General features: G+C 36.7%; 1 protein-coding gene across 2 annotated transcripts; it reads right to left on the reverse strand.

Moving 5' to 3' along the window:
• Nucleotides 1–1,059: 1,059 nt before the first annotated feature.
• On the reverse strand, nt 1,060–17,774 carry LOC148308467 (cell division cycle protein 20 homolog). Of its 2 annotated transcripts, none has more exons than XM_088261664.1 (9): nt 17,279–17,774; nt 14,182–14,297; nt 12,587–12,784; nt 10,382–10,475; nt 7,584–7,813; nt 6,260–6,406; nt 4,991–5,266; nt 4,048–4,247; nt 1,060–3,650 (listed from the first exon to the last, which is right to left on the reverse strand). In XM_088261664.1, the coding sequence occupies exons 1-9, from the start codon at nt 17,553–17,555 to the stop codon at nt 3,557–3,559; spliced, it is 1,632 nt and encodes a 543-aa protein (XP_088117790.1). In that variant the 5' UTR covers nt 17,556–17,774; the 3' UTR covers nt 1,060–3,556. The 2 variants fall into 2 exon arrangements, with proteins under 2 accessions (XP_088117790.1, XP_088117789.1); XM_088261663.1 differs by having other exon boundaries at nt 17,267–17,774.
• Between the last annotated feature and the right edge of the window lie 51 nt (nt 17,775–17,825).

The raw sequence follows: 17,825 nt of genomic DNA on the forward strand, positions 1-17,825 counted from the left end.
TTTTTATTATTTTAAAATCCGTCCCAAAAACAAAGAAAAAAGGTTTTTTTATGGTAAATTTAGGTCACCATTCTATAAGTGATTATTTTTACCTTCAAACTGTCAAAGTGATTGTGGGGTCTTAAGGGTGTACTCTCAAAATGCAATTATACGCGTCCGGTTGCGTGAGAAGCCACACGTGTTGTTCACGCACAATTGATTTTTTTTTAAATTACCTTACCTTCCAATAACTCTTTTCTTTTCAAAACCATACATTTATTTCCAAGAAAACTTATTTTTCTCAATGCAGTAAAGGTATTTATTGTAACTGCAGACAGTTGGTAGAATTCCATTTGAAATTTTTGGGTAATACCATATATCCAAAATTAAACAAGGTTATTGGATTGAATCCAGACAGTTGGTAGAATTCCATTTTAAATTTTTGGGTAGTACATATCGCCCACTCCTTTCAAGAACGTCATAAATCAAAAATCGTCAATTTTCAGTTGTGCATGTTTTCGGAATGCCCAGAAAATGTACTATATCCCAGCAAAAGAGGCATATTTTTAACTTAATATTTACCCGCTACAGGGCAGAAAATGTTGTTTTTGCATTTTGAAGAAAATGTATTGTTTACTTATTTTTTTAAATATATTAAATATTTTTCAAAGGGAGAAAAAAACATCAGGTTTTACCTAAAAAGATCTGTTGCACAGTAAAAAGTTCAATAAGAGGCTTGATATTTATTTTTAATACACTATATTATATTTTAAAGCATTAAAAACATTCTCCTGAAAAATCAAGTTTTTTGATTTATGACGTTCTTGAAAGGAGTGAGCGATATGTATATCCAAAATTAAACAAGATTATTGGATTGAATTCTATTTTTATTTACATATATGTGATAATATGTGACGCGTTTCGTCTTCTGAAATACCAACGATTGGTCAATGTTTGATAATGTCTATGTAATAAGACGAAACAGTAAAGGTGCTGTAAATGTTACCTGGGTGTAAAGAAAATTTAGTTCCGGATTATCGATTATCCCATCCCGCCTTAATGAAACAAGTGAATTATTGAAAACTCTTTATTACATACTTATGTATAAACATAACACATTTCATTAATTTTAGTAATATCAAAATGCAAGAATAAATTAAATGTATGAAAAATTAAACATAAAATTATGAGAACACAATATATAAATGATTAATTACAATTTGAATAAAATTACATATCATATCTCATGCAAAAAATAATAAATTAATGAAGAATAATTTTTATTTTAAGTTTTACTTAGTAAATATATATGTCACTATTTCTTAAAATCTATTGTGACGCATCATTTTCAAACATGTGGAATGCATCAAAACACGTGTCACAATAGATTTTAAGAAATAGTGATATTTACTAAGTAAATCTTAAATTAAAAATGGATACATTTTACCACAAAGTGACTGCGGAATCAATTAATGAAGTATACTTTGTTACGGACCTCTTCCAAATAATTTAATTTATTAAAATTCTGGTACATAATCAGTGCACATTGGCAGGCTTATTGCTCAGAAGCAATATCAATGTAGAAATACATTTTTTAAATACCTCTTAGCTTAATTTTTTTGTGCATAGTGCATTTTACACGAGTGACATCTCAAAGTGCTTAAATAAAGAATTACATATTCAAGTTGCAAATCTATTGAACACAAATAAACATTTATACATATGACTTATTTAAAATATTAAGAGTTCACGCATTCACTGGGTGTAACTGACATCAAATTTAAGGTAGAGGAAAGGCAATTGAGATGGTATGGGCACATAAAATAGAGAACCTGAACATATTGTAAACCAGGCGATCGCCATGGATCTTCCTCGAAAGACATCTAGAGGAAGACCAAAAAATTCATGGGTGCTACAGAAATATAACATGATTCGAAGGCATGGCCTTATTGACGTTGTATATGATAGGACCTACAACTTGAGAATGAGGCAAGCTGACCCCAGCAGTCTACGAAGACAATAAGTTGGGATAGAGCCAGGAACAAGAAGACTTTAAAAAATATTAATAGTTTTGATTAATAACAACTTAAACAAAGACAAAAAACTCATACAAATATATTATATTATTTACTATAAAAAATTAACATTTATTTCAGTTTGTTTGTAAATGTCCCTAGGGTGCAAAACTACTACATATTATATAAAAAAATAAAAATAAATTGCATTAAATAATTTTTTTAAATGTTATATATATTATAAGTGAGATTATCTCACATTTAAGCAGTCAATATTCAAGTATTCATTGTGAATAAGATAAATATTTTTGAGATCGTTCATATGCTGGTAAAACATTATTTCATTGTTTAAAAACATTATTTCAAAACATTAAATAAATATGCATGTGTGTGAATAAAAAAGGTGCAGTTTTCTACTATAAAATAATCATTACTGTAAAGTCATTAATAAAAAAATTGTTAAAAATAAAATTAAAATTACAATGGTAAAAAAGTTTACATCAAATAAAAATACAAACGTAATGTCAATAAACAAACAAAACACAAAGATAAATATCAATCATTAATTACGTCAAAATAATTAGAGGATTCAATGATTTTTTTTGTAACCTTTTGGTACCAAAATCCCAAATATCGGCTTTCGGTACCCTAGCAAGAAATACCGGATCCGTTGAATCTGATGTCATGATTTATAAAAGTATCAGATACATTTTGGACAGTATGTTAGGGATTCTTTCAGGGTTGTTCAAAAATTTTCCATTCATATTATGTTTTTTATTTAAATAAGTTACACATCGAAATTTAGAATTTTTGTTCATTTACATCTTACTGCTGTAAAATTACAACAATTGAAGTTACAAAAATACTAAGGGAAATGAGAAAAACAAAGAACATTAAATCAATTTTGTTTCCGCGAAAAGTAAGTTGTGTAAAGCTCTGATATTATTAAAAAATATACATTTTTACATGTCAAGGTCAATAAACAATATGCAATAAATTGATACAAATAAAATACATGTACTGCATTATTAAAAAAAAAATTGTTAAGTTATTTGATCTCCAGTGTTATACGTACGGGATAAAAAGGAGACGGAAATTAAGCAAGCAGCATTTACTTGTTAGTCATTTAGTTGGTGATTTTTGATAACGTTGCATACATTAGTTAAATAAAATCCGAGAGAGATTTTCGTCATGTCGAAGATAAAACAATGACAGAAAATTTATAAATTATCAAACAAATTTTACTTTTGAATTATTCATGTTTAAATCGTGGTTTTTCTGGCATAGTAACCCGAAAAGTCCTGCTAATCAAAGGGTTAAAAAAAAACTTATTTCTTTAACTCGCCTCAAGGAACTAATGTCACATTTGTTGTGTGTTCATTATTATTAAATTACAAGGCATTTTTCAACAGTATGTTCCATGGATTGCTTTTAATTATAACTGTTGAAGATATTGTTTAAGAAAGAGCAAAATGGAATTGATGTGTTTCAATGAATCCTCTAAATTTAAAAAAATGCTATTGCATAATAGCTAAAAAGTGTCAGTTTATTTTTAAAAAAATTCATCGAATACTTTGCTTGAATATGCTCTTTGCAACGGTCACTTCTTGGGGTTTCTTGCTCTTGGACGGATCGGGAACAAAACATTTCCATAATCTATAAAAAATAAAAAATAAATTAATCACAAACCTGAAATACAAACAAAAGTAACAAAAAAATAAGGAATACAAATACAAATAGAGTAGAACCTCTCATAACGAACATAATTTGTTCCAAAATCTTACTAGTTAGGTGAAATATTTTTAGATTTAGACTGGCGCGGAAGTCCCAGCTCACAAGTTAATGTCGTGTAAAACGGACTAGACCTTTCTCTGTAACTCGCTATGAGAAATGTCACTTGTTAAGGGAGCAACTTTTTTTTTCACATTTTTTTGTTGCTCTCTATGCGAATTACTCGATATGAGAGGTTCCACTGTTTTGTAAATAAGATTCTGGAGAAATGATGTAAGATCAAAACAAACAAAAAATAAATAAAAACAAGTGAATGCTTTACCGGAGGGTCTCGTCAGCTCCCGCGCTGAGGACGGTGGTGCCGTCGGGCGACATGGCGAGGTGCAGCACCCTGGCCGTGTGCCCCGTGAGCTCCGCCACCCTGCTCATGAGCGGGTACTTCCATATGATGAGCTGGTTGTTGGCGTAGCCGTGCCCGGAGATCAGCTCCTTGTACGTGTGCGACCAGAGGATAGAGCAGACCTGACAAAGTGAATAGTTAGCATTTATATTAATTGAATAAAAGCCATCTTATCAAATGTGGAATAAATATGGAGTATCAACCAATATTTTATAGCTTTTACCAGGGCTGTGGAGTCCGAAAAAAAATATGACTTCGATTTCTATATTTACCAACAACACAACTCCGACTCCACGACTCTTGACCCAAAAAAACTCAATTGGGTATCGGGTTGTGGTCCCGTGGTTAGTGTCGCGGACTCTTAAGTTGACTTTCTCGGTTCGAACCCACTCTACCACAATTTGATACCTATTTCTAATAATGAGCCGCTTAGGCTCACAGAAAGTGTATGAAATTGAAATATCTATGTAAATAATAACACATTTTTTTTTTTTATTCAAATTATCAGGGAGTTTCCAACGTTTGCGTATAGCTGTTTTTTTTGTTATTGTATAGGAAACATACCTCTGATCTTTACTATTACAAAAATTAATAGAGAAATTGAGAGAATTTGAAGAATTTTGTTTCTGTAACGTAATGATATCAACACGTGGACGTGACCAATGCAGAACGATGACTGGCAAAAAAAATTCGCGCAAATTGCATGCAAGCAAAATGAGAAACAAATTCTCCTTTTATTTCAATGTAAGAAAACCCTACCTTAATGATATAAAGTGGTTAATATTATTATTAATACCACAAACTAGGGTCAAAAGTATGGGTTTGCGATAAGAGCTCCTAATGCATAGGTTAGTAGTAAAGTGACCTGGGACTTGGCGTCCACGGTGTTGATGTTGGCGCCCGTGTTGACGTTCCAGATGCGGATGGTGCGGTCCGCGGTGCCGCCGCCCGAGGCCAGCACGCCGGCGCTCCAGGGGCACCAAGCCAGCCCCTTGACGGCCGCCATGTGCTGGTTGAAGCTGTGCAGCGGCTGCGCCTGCGCGTGGTGCTCCCCACCCGCCACGGCCCACACGTTCAGTAGGTTGTCGTTGCCGCCCGACGCCAGGTACCTGCCGTCCGGCGACCACTTCAGTCCGCACACCTGATACAAAATAACCTTTAGCCGCCCAGTGGTCCTTTAAAGGTGGGGACTGACCGGAGAAATTCGTCGTAACATAACATTGTAACATCGCTCGCGGGGAGCGCTCCGACTATGGATGGAGCGCTCGGCTCACTGTACTGACTATACGAATGCTTACATTGTAACGTGTTATGCAACAAAAAGGCTCCCGTCAGTCCCTACCATAACACGTTCACTGCCTTTAAAAAAAAAGTGATTTCTTTAAAAAATACGAGATTTCTTTTCTTGTTTCCAGTAGTAATAAGAAATGACAATGACATAATAAGGCAAGTAACACAAGAATGTGACAGCGAAAGTGAAGAAAGAGGGAAATTGGAAATCAGCATGAGTAGACAAGTCTAAACAATGAAAACCTAATAAATATAATTTGTGTCCAATATATACAAGGTAAAACACATTAAGGGTATAGCTCCCTAGGTGGAGCATATGGCCAACACGAGACATCTCCAAGTCACTCTGTGCGCCATCTCCTTGGCTTCCCTCGAGATCATCTCGAGATCATCTCGAAGTTCCGTTGAGTATAGTCGGTGAATGGTCTTCAGCGGCCTTCCGGGGCGCCGGAATCCTCAACAATGTCTACCTTCTCTTCAGGACTTCCAGTATGAGGGCCTGTGGGGTCTTCTCCTCACATCCTCATTCCTGACGAAGTCATACCACTTTACACCCAGTATTCGCCTCAGGCACCTTTTTTCAAAACTTGCTAGTTTCTTGCTTTGAGCTTTGGTGAGGTGCCACGACTCACACCCATACAGCAGCACTGTTAGAATGTAGGCGTTAAAGAGAAGACACTTGGTTTTTGTCGAGTAAAGCAATGAGTCTCAGACATTGCGAAAATTTCACATTCTATAAAATAGTTATTATCGGAAGAGCATCATTCATTGCATGGAAGATAAGTTCAATTTTTACAGCTATGCTAACAAAAGTAAATTTAACCAGAAAAGAAAGTATTATTACCTCTTGCGAATGTCCATTTACCGTGGAGACAATGTGATCTCTCTGTCTGACATCGTGGTGTACAATGGTCCCAGATCTACTACCGGAGGATAGAATGTAAGTATTCCAAGCTAGTGATCCAACACGCCCAACGTGACCCTCCATTATCTGGAAGATTTAAAAAAAAATAGCCTTTTGAGAACTGCGAGACAGGTAAAATTTCCAAAGGTTTTTCACGGAAAAAATCAAATAACAGCAATCGTCGAACAATTTATCCATAAATAATATTTATGATATAGAGAAATTATGCAAGGCTGAGATAATGATTACAGCAAATAAATTATAAATAAATCAATGAATATAACACATGTTAACATTGTTAAACACACCATTTTTAGGCACCTAATAAACTTTCACAGAAACAGGGTTAGAGAAATTTGTTTTATATTGAAGTAAAAATGATTTAGTGTAGTATTTGTTTTATATTGAAGTAAAAATGATTTATCAGTAGTCTACTTGCAAACTACGTTATGTTTAAAAAAAAAGTTTTTTTAGCCAATGGCAGCAATTGGTAGAAAATTGAAAATACATAATAACGTCTATGTTTAACATAATCTGTCAAAAGTTGTTAAGTTGGAAATCTCTGGCGCTTTGGAGAACTCTCGCATTGCTGACAATGTCCGTCCAGGGTATTTGAAGCATTCTTCGATGCATCCACATCTCAAATGCCTCTAGCCCAGTGGTTGGCAACGTGTGGCTCGCGAGCCACGTGTGGCTCTTTAAGTGATTTGTGTGCCTCTTTCTTTGTCAAATTCAAAATGACATTTTTCTGTGCATAAAAGAAATTAAAACTTTTAAATATGTACTTAAGTTTAATTCTGTCATCTTTACATCAAAATCAAAAAAGCACAATAAAATACACAAATTGTTGAATGTTTGAAGGTACCTTTATAAATTTTTGAGTAACAGATATTTTAAAAAAACTTTATTATTTATTTTTATTGTTTATTTTAATAGAAAAAGGCGGTATTCAAATCTTTTTCGGGCTGATTTATAAATCTATGATAGATGTAAAAATGTGCACAAAAAGTATCTCTGATTAAAAATCTGTTACCTAAAATACTTGTAGGTTTCTTTAAACATTCAAAATATTCAATTAAATTATTGTAAATTAGAACTTGGCTTCCCAAAAATTTCCAAACCGTTTTGCTACTCACGTTTGGCTCATTTGGTCCAAGAGGTTGCTGACCCCTACTCTAGCCGTTTACCCTACTCATTTTGGGGTCCCCAAATAATTTAAAAATTTGGATACTATGAAATGTTTTTGTAGATTTCAAAATGTTACCCTCAGTCGCTTGATCTGCTCCGTGTCCCAGAGCTCGGTGGTGCCGTTGGTGACCCCGACGGCGAGGTGGGATCCGCCGCCCTGGACCCACGCCAGCGAGCACACGTGCTCCGAGCCGTCCAACGAGAGCAGTTGCTGTATGATGCCGGTGCCCGCATTCCACAGGTACACCGCATTCCCTAGCGCCACCGCCAGCATATTGGATGCACTCCAATCCAACAGGTTCAAATCTGGAAACATTACAAATCTGGCCTAACGCACTCTTATAACCACAGGTTTAATCAAATTGATTTTTTTACAAAATCTCGACTTCGAACCTCCGAAATGAAGACTCTCCGATCCATAACCGGAAACACATTGCGAGACCGAGTAAGAAATACCGACATTCGAAGCATGTGTAAGACGGAGGATATCGTGAGGTGGGGACGACAACGAAGGCTATACTGGAAGGAACATATAAACAGAATGTCAGAAGACAGACTTCCACGTATCGCCCTCCAAGGCAACCCTGAAGGACGCAGACCCCCAGGCAGACCTCTGAAAAGATGGAAAGACAGCTGGGAGTCAACATCCCAAGAGCGACATGCGAAGGCACAAACAGATCCCTAGGATCTACATAAAGAAGAAGAAGAAGATTTTTTTACTACCACAAAAAATAAATTAAAACAAAATATTATAAGAGTGCTAACTGAGCAAGATGCATCTTTACACACTTAGGCTGCGGGTTGTGGTCGTGGAGAGGATCTGGGTTGAGTTCTTGGTTATGTTTTGAGCATTGGATTCAGTATAGGGTTCAATGTGCGAAGCATGTTCGGAACTCGGCTTAGGGATAATTCAAGACTATAACTCTAGGCCTTGCACACTCTTTACTCTAACACAAAATACACTAATACGACACACCACACCACACCCCACATCAGGCAAACACATTTTATTTTGAGCTTAATAGTTTTTTCACTCTTTCTTGTTGTTATATATTGTTGTATAAAATGTGAAATCAGTAATTGGCCTCATTATCGGCTCCTTATATTGTATATATTTATTATTTTTGTTAATGGCTGTTGATTTCCAATAAATAAATAAATAAAAAATAAATACATCCCATTAACTCTTACCACTCTGTAGGCCAGACATTCTGGCCCGTATGATTCTAGTAGGGCCACAACGTCTAACCCGGCGCAGGTATAACATTAACACTAATTTCTCTATCACCCAAGTATATTCTACCAAAAAATATTTCAGATAAAAACAGTTAATCTTTATTAACATGGTCATACAAATTGCCAGACAAAGTGTCCAATATATATATTTTAATGGCAGAAAAACGTCGCATTTTTTTGACCAGGGTAGCTGATCAGTTATGAGAAAAAATGGTCAGAGTGGAAAGGGTTAAACAAATCTCGTGACTGCCCACAGTTAACCCTTCTTCCAATTTCTTCTAACCCTTATCTGCACCCAGCGGTGCATAGGGCACTGCATCATATAAACGCAATGTAGGAAAGGTGATCAGTCCTCTGCTTCAGGTGCCAATCCAGGGTAGTATTGAATAAATATTGGAGTGAGAAAATCACTCATATTTATTTGACCCCCACCTGGGAATTGAACCCTGGACCTCCAAAACGGTAGCCAAGCGTACTGACCATTACACCACGGAGGCTGACAAAAACACACAGGCACAGTTAATAAGGGGGTTTATATAACTTCTTTTTTCCAGCTCCATCCCAATTTATTGTATTTGAAGACCCTTGGGGTTAGATCTCCTCTTCCTCAGAATGTAGGACTTTCTATGACAACATATTCTTCATGGACAGCGTCACCTAGGCCGTGCCTTTGAATCATGCTACCTTTCTGTAGCATCAATGAATTCTTTGGAATTGAATTCCTCTTGACCAGTGTTCTGCAAACTTTTTCTATTCAAGGTACACCAACCAAATTAAGAAATTTCAGGTGCATATTTACCATATTATGGTAACATATTTAACATATTATGTTTAATGCGAAATGTGAGCCTACTTAACTGAGCACAGGCAATAAAAATTTGGAGCAATTGAGTTATTTTCACAAAACTAGACTTTTTTCCACAGTACACCAGTGTGCCGCGGCACACACTTTGCGGATTAATGTTCTAGACGACTTTCATCTATTTCAAGGGCAGCCAATTTTATGGTCTTGAGAATGATCATCGTAGTGTCTTTGATAAAAAAAGATATTTCATATGCCAATATGTACCAAATTTTGTGAGTGTTCAAACTATGTACACAAAAATACCTAATTCAATTTTGCATATTTTTTTCCTTTTTTCAATAATTTTCAATCTAAAAGAAATTCCAAATTTATTCACACAAACAGTGCATTATCCAGTCGGGAGAAAAATTGAATTTAACATAATAATAATATTAAAACCCTTATCCGCACCCCAATGGTGCATAGGGCACTGCGTCATATAAACACAATGTTATCTTGATCGTTTACACATGAAGGAAAGTTGATCAGCCCTCCGCTTCAGGTACCAGTCCAGGGTAATATGGAATAAAAATTACAGTGCAAAAATCACTTGTATTTATTTGACCCCCCCTGGGAATCGAACCCGGGACCTCCAGAGCGGGAGGCGGACTTAACATACTCTGCATATATACAAAGGGTTTTTTAATACATCATCTACACGATTCTTTCGAAATACAAAATATTGCCATGGAATGCAATTATCTTAGCTGAAAATTAATTATGTGGCATTTATATTACATTATTTTATGTTCATATGTATGTGTATAAAATAAATAGATTAAGTAAGGACTCACAGTAATCGTCAATGATATCGGGAGCGTCCAAGATTCTGTCAGGAGCTTGCGGAATGTATCTGCTATTTGCTTTAACAGTTGAGGGAGCTTTCGACTGCAAACGTATAAATACTTTTACAATACATAAGATACAATAAATGTGATCTTCAAACAGTGAAGACAAATCTGAATAACTGGATCATTGCTCGCTCTTATATAGATATATATAGGGCTATACTGATAATAAATAAAAGAACTCCACCTACAAGACACAAGGTGGCTTGGTGGGTCTCAGCAAAAAGAAAAATGCTGTAAATATGTTTAAATTGTGATTTAAATAAATGTATATAAATAAAAAAAACAATAAAAATAGAAATATGTAACATATATCAGTAGTGTAAAGGCAAAGGGGTAAATCTGTCTGAGACCAAGTTTTACAGGAGAGCAAAAACAAACTTGTGAAATTAAATAACTCATTTGTTTTATGTATTTTTATACGCACATATCTTAAAAAAACTAAATAAGTATTGCAACTACAGCTTTATAATTTTGCTAGATTATGGAATACACTATTATAGACATTTTATGGAACAAACTTAGAAAATGAAAAGTTTGACAGATATACCTCTTTGCCATTACACCACCGATATATGTATGCACATAGATAAAATTATCCACACTTTAGGATAACTCGTTTTTAGATTTGTCCCACTGCGATCATGTATCAAAATTTTCATTTTTCCCGTAACAGTATAAATAGGGCACCTCACTAACAGTGTGCACCATATATACACCAAATTATAAAATCGACAACATCGTAAATTATCTTTTTCAAGTCTAAAGGGATGCAAGTTGCAAGAGATAAGATGTGAAGTGTTGGCATGGTGTTTCAGAAACCTAAATGATGTAATGGTCAGCGTGTAATGTAATGTCCGAGTCGGAGCTGTAATGGTCAGCGTGTTTAGCTACCGTACTGGAGGAGTATTCCCAGCGGGGGGGGGGGGTTGAAAATAAAATTTTAATCATTGTAATGTGCATATCGCTCACTCCTTTCAAGAACGTCATAAATCAAAAATCGCGAATTCACAGTTGAGCATATTTTCGGAATGCCCAGAAAATGCACTATATCCCAGAAAAAGAGGCATATTTTTAACTTAATATTTACCCGCTACAGGGCAGAAAGTGTTGTTTTTGCATTTTGAAGAAAATGTATTGTTTAATTATTTTTTTAAATAAACTAAATATTTTTTAAATGGAGAAAAAATCTTCAGGTTTTACCTAAAAAGATCTGTTGCGTAGTAAAAAGTTCAATAAGTGGCTAGATATTTATTTTTAAAACATTGTATTATATTTTTAAACTTTAAAAACGTTCTCCTGAAAAATTAAGTTTTTTGATTTATGACGTTCTTGAAAGGAGTGAGCGATATGTGGCTAATAAGTTTGCAGACCACTGGCCTAGGGAGACAGTTCAGTTACTCCTGCCCTAACACAACTCTCTTCCAGCAGAGGATGCTAATCTGTGACCACTGGTACATGGTCAACTGTTCTGCATCTGAGAAGGTAACCATTTCATTAAACCTCATCATAAAGCAGCTTGTGGAGCACAGATGGGGGCTGAGCATGTGGCGGCACTGGAGCACAGTGCTGCGTTTACCAGCGAGCTAATCTTCATCTACATCTCTCCAAATTTTTTTTTTTTTTTCTTTCACCGTTTCTTTTCACTATTTTTATTTGTTAATTATTACTTTTATTTCATTTTATATAAAAAAAAATGTTGTAAAACATATATGGCTGACTAAGTATTGCACCCACCACTTAAGTCAAGCTGGAATAAAGATTCAATATTACTATTATTATTTATTTATTGATTTGGCGTTTAATTTGTAGAACTCCATTTTAATTTATGTATTAATTTGAAATCAAACACAGATTTTTTGAGTCTACTAAGTTGTATTTTATTAACAAAAACACATAAAAAATTATATTGTGACAATTGTTTCGCCTTGTTAGGGCATTATCAAACGAATGTCTATTTTATGTGTTTTTGTTAATAAAATACAACTTAGTAGACTCAAAAAATCTGTGTTTGATTTAAAATTAATACATAAATTATTACTATTATTATTATTATTATTACATTTACGACATCTCAACACATGAATATGTAAGTGTGGTATTGCACACAGTGGCGGATGAGTGACAAGGAGAGTGTCAAATGCGTAATACCTGCGAGTAGACCACCCGAAGGGGGTTTTGGTGTCCCTCCGGAGCGGCGGGGGCCTTGCAGGTGTACTGCAGCAGGCGCTGGCCCTGCGGCACAGGGGCGTTCATGTTCTCGGCCAGCGCGCGGCGCATGGCCTCCTGGGCCTCCGTGCCGCTCTCCTCCTCGCCCTCTGCCTCCGCCTGCGAGGCTTTCTGCATCATCTGGACAAGTAACATAACTAACATGACTCCCATAATGCCAACTGTATGAGATCGGTTTCTCGGATGGTATGCTAAAATTAATGGCGAGCTACCTTCAAAACAGAAACCAATACGTCTCCTACGGTCTATTTGCATCAAGAGTCCTACAATACTTTCTCGGGTGTCCCGCAAGGCTCTAACCGGATCCATTATTGTTTTCAATTTTCATTAATAATATTAAGAATATAATTTTAAACTCACTGTTTCTATTATTTGCGGATGACCTAAAGCTTTTCTTAAAGGTGACAACTTTTGACGATTTTCATCTTTTCCAAGCAGATATATTAAATATATGTGAATGGGGAAGACGAAACAAACTAATGTTTAATGTTTCTAAGTGTTCGGTCACGTCTTTCACTAGGGCCCAAAAAACTTTATTTTATTGCTACAAAATGAACGACCAAAATCTGATGCGAGCGTCGAATGTTAGGGATCTGGGCGTTAGGTTTGTGAGTACCCATTTTGTGAGTGACATTTGACATTGAGTTTGTGAGTGACATTTCACGATCACATAGAGGCAGTCAGTGGTAATGCATTGAAAATTCTAGGATTTGTTCTGCATACTGCCAGGGTATTCGAAAATACCCGCGTGCTGAGAACTCTTTATACCTCCTTGGTGCGAAGTAGACTCGAGAGTGGCTCGGTGATTTGGGAGCCACACGAGCTTAAGTACTCTCTTATGGTAGAGAAAGTCCAAAAGAAGTTTTTGAGGTATCTCTACATGAGAGAGTACGGCTATTATCCTTGGCTCTACCCGACTGAGTTTCTCCAGGGTATGCTTGGCTACAATAGTTTAGAGACTAGAAGGAATGTGTATTTGATTACGCATTTTTGTCGATTGTTGCGTATGGTATGATCGATAATCCTGAAATTATCCGGAGCATTGGTCTATACGTTCCCGATAGTTACCTAAGACAGCGTCGGCATAGATTGTTTCACATTCCTATACACAGGACCAACCTGCCGATGGTTATGCCTGTAGGAAGAGCTACCGCTATGTTGAACAATATCACATTGGATATTGATCTATTCCATGTGTCCGAAGGAGTCTTCCGAAGCGGGATTCTTCTACACATTTAACAAGAGTCTTCTTGCTTACTTTTTAATTTGTTTTTATAATGTATACGCCTTAAATGTTAGTTTGTAATGTATATATTTATTATTGAATAAATTGAATTGAAAAAGGTAATGTTTATACGAAGTGGTGCATCATCAGATGTCAACATATCAGAAATAAAAGGTAATGTTTATATGTAGTGGTGCATCATCAGATGTCAACATATCAGAAATAAAAGGTAATGTTTATACGTAGTGGTGCATCATCAGATGTTAACATATCAGAAATAAAAGAATCGCACCATGTAATGACACAAGTCAAAATTGGAGTTGGAGCGGGAGGGAATGAACCTGTCTGCTCCTCCACTGTTGGGTGTCTTGGATCCTTTTCTCGGGGTCGGGGTCGAAGAACTTCTACCTACAAATAAAGAAAAGAATATGTCAATTACTTTTGTACGACTGAAAATGACATTGTGTACTAAAACTTTTCTGAAGGAAAATATACTAATTTGCTGATTTTATTTTCAAATCAGAGATGAAATTAGGGAACTTGGCCAACTTGACATTATTTCCCAGGTTCTTGAAACTTCTCTTCTTCTTCTACTGCTTGGTGTAGGCCTTGTGGTCTGTTTTTAAGAGGGGTTAGCCTCCTGCGATGTCGATTCCCAGCTGTCGAGCTGTCAATTCATCTCTTTGGTGGTCTGCCCGGGAGTCGTCTACATTGGGGTTGGCCGTGCAGCGCAATGTAGGGGAGCCTGTATGGTTCCATTCTCCTCACATGCGCATACCATTGTCTCCTTCGTTGCCTTCCCCACCTAACGACATCTTCGATCTAACATATTTCCCTGGTGTTCCTTATTCTGTATTTTACTCTTGCCAGATATGCTTCATAGAATCTTCATTTCTGACACTCTAAGCGCGTTTTTTGTGACTAGGATGTCTGATCTTCTTTCAATCTCTTGCTTGCGATCTTCATCTCAGGATTTTTCCATATATAATTTTTCAGGCATCCTGAGATGGCTGCAGCCTTGTTTACTTACCCCATCACACAGATATTTGAACTTTTCCACCTTTTCTACTAAGACGCCATCCACAGTCAGGCTACATCCCACCGGGATCCGAGAAAACACGATGCTCTTAGTCTTTATAACTGATATAGTCATGTTGTATTTTTGATCCCATTCATGATAAGATTGAAGAGGAATGGACTCAGACTGTCGCCCTGCCTCATCCCAGTACCGACTCTTACAGGATTTGAGAGTTGACTGTATGCTCTGATTCTGGTGATTGTGTTTGAGTTGAGTTGCCTGATTATGTTGACTATTTCCGGGAGCGCTCCTCTTTCTGCCAATATTTGCGTTATATTATTAACCCATCGGCCGCCAACCGTTGGCGGTAGGTATGTTTTTACATTTGCAAATCAGCCGCCGTTTAAGCCACGCCCCCATTCGTGGTAGTTCATATTATAAAGATACTTTCGTGTGATATCTACAAATCAGTATAGAAAGCTTTTTGTAATGCATTAATTCTTATAATTTTAATACAAATTTACTGACGACACTTGACCAAAGATGTCCCTGTAAGGATAGAATTATCCTTTTGATTGAAATATCAACTAAAATCAGTGAGAAATCAAAACTTTACATCCCAAGAGTAATGTTTTATTGAGTTATTTTTTCAAGTTTTCATGTTAATTTATCACATTTCTGATCTAGACACACAATAAAATACGTGCATAATAGTTATATGTACCATATTTATTGGTAAAACAGTAAAAGTTATAATTTTATGAGATGAATTTGAACGCTGTTGATGCCGCAGCCACGCGCGCGGTGTCATTGGTCGGCTGCTGGACCGCGCACTAATAATAATAATAATAAATTTGGATAACTTATATGGCGCCATTTTCACAAAATAATACCTCAATACATCAAATGTTTAGCGTGCGGTACCTTTTTCTGCATTAAAGATTATTTCTATGTTTGTTCTCGTTTTATCAGGTGCAAAATATTAGCGCCTCCTTGTTTGACAACCCATATCACCTCCCCTCCGGGCGGGGCAACTTTCTTACTTGCGGGGATAAATTCAATTGGTGTCTTTATATACATGTTTTGAAAAAAAAACTGATATGCGGATGGGTTAAGTCTGGTTCCGTCAAACGCCTTAGTGAGGTCAATAAAGCATACCCATTCGGGCCTACTAAATTTGATAGCTTTTAAAACTAGCCTGCATTCGTATGCTTTATTGACCTCACTAAGGCGTTTGACCGAGCCAGACTTAATGATATAACGCAAATACTGGCTGAAAAAGGAGCGCTCCCGGAAATAGTCAACATAATCAGGCAACTCAACTCAAACACAAACACCAGAATCAGAGTAGATGGTAAACTCTCAAATCCTGTAAGAGTCGGTACTGGGATGAGGCAGGGCGACAGTCTGAGTCCATTCCTCTTCAATCTTATCATGGATGGGATTGTGGAGGACATTAAAGGACTACATAAAGGATACAGACTGGGAGATAAAACCATCGATGTTGTCTGCTATGCTGATGACACTGTTGTATTCGCTGAGAGTGGAGGGGACCTGCAACTTCTCTCGCACACATTTCATCTTGCTAGTCAAAAATATAATATGACTATATACGCTACAAAGACTAAGAGTATGGTGTTCTCTCTGATCCCAGTGGGATGTAGCGTGACTGTGGATGGCGTCTCAGTAGAGCAGGTGGAAAAGTTTAAATAGCTGGGTGTGGACTTGTGTGGTCAAACGGATCAGCGATGCGAAGTGATGGGGCAAGTAAACTAGGCTGCAGCCATCTCAGGATGCCTGAAAAATGCTTTGTGGAAAAATCCTGAGTTGAAGATCGGCAGCAAAATCAAGATTTACAAAACTTGTGTCCGACCCATCATGACGTATGGGATTGACAGTAGAGCGGGCACAGTTGGCACAAAAAACGCGCTTAGTGTCAGAAATGAAGTCTCTAACATCCACATCTGGCAAGAGTCTTCGAGATAGAATAAGAAACGTCAGGATCAGGGAAATATGCGAGATCGAAGATGCCGTTAGGTGGGGAAAGCAACGAAGGAGACAATGGTATGCGCATGTGAGGAGAATGGAACCATCCAGACTCCCCCACATCGCACTGTACGGCCAACCCTACGGTAGACGATCCCCGGGCAGACCACCAAAGAGATGGGTCGATAGCTGGGAATCGACATCTCAGGAGGCTAATCCCTCTTAAAAACAGGCAACAAGGCCTACACCAAGATGAAGAAGAAAAAGGAAGCTTTTAAAACTGAGTGACACGAAAGTTTTTTTTAAAAAAAAGAAGATAAAATAAACAATGAATACTTTAGTAAAAAAATAGGGCTAGTACATTCAGACTGACCTGGAGACTTACTCTTTGAAGGAGTCTTCTTTTTCTTCTCGGAAGGACTTCTAGACTTCACGTTGGCGGAACTCGAGTTCATGCTCTGATTAGAAGAAACCGAGAGCTTTTGGAATGATATATTGGAGCTCATATTCAGAAGACTGGAGTTGGTATTCTTCATGTTCGCCATGTTTATTTTAGAATTCTCGAGGTTTTTTTTCTGCCACCTTGGCATCGGACCCTTCGTCACGGGCCCATCCAATGATATTAGACTATTGATTTCATTAAGATAATTAAACTGAGCCATCTGTAAGCGAATCGGAGATCTTCCGAATTCAAAAGATGTTCCGCTGTGATAGACAAGAAAGCTTAAATCGACTGGAAATATGGTGATCCAAAAATGACATATAACAACTTTATAAAATAAACGTCGAAGGCGTTAAAATAAAAATTACAAAATGTATAAAACAAGTTTCAAATTCAATTTCGACCGTTGATGGTTGACATAGATTTTCGCAAAGATTGTCAATTTTTCTTTAATCCGTGGCTAGATAGAACAATATCAGTGTAACGTGTA

This window comes from Brachycentrus maculatus, unplaced genomic scaffold (assembly GCF_059751285.1).
Source record: "Brachycentrus maculatus isolate JH-2025_06_01 unplaced genomic scaffold, ASM5975128v1 h1tg000164l, whole genome shotgun sequence".
NCBI classification, from domain to species: domain Eukaryota; kingdom Metazoa; phylum Arthropoda; class Insecta; order Trichoptera; family Brachycentridae; genus Brachycentrus; species Brachycentrus maculatus.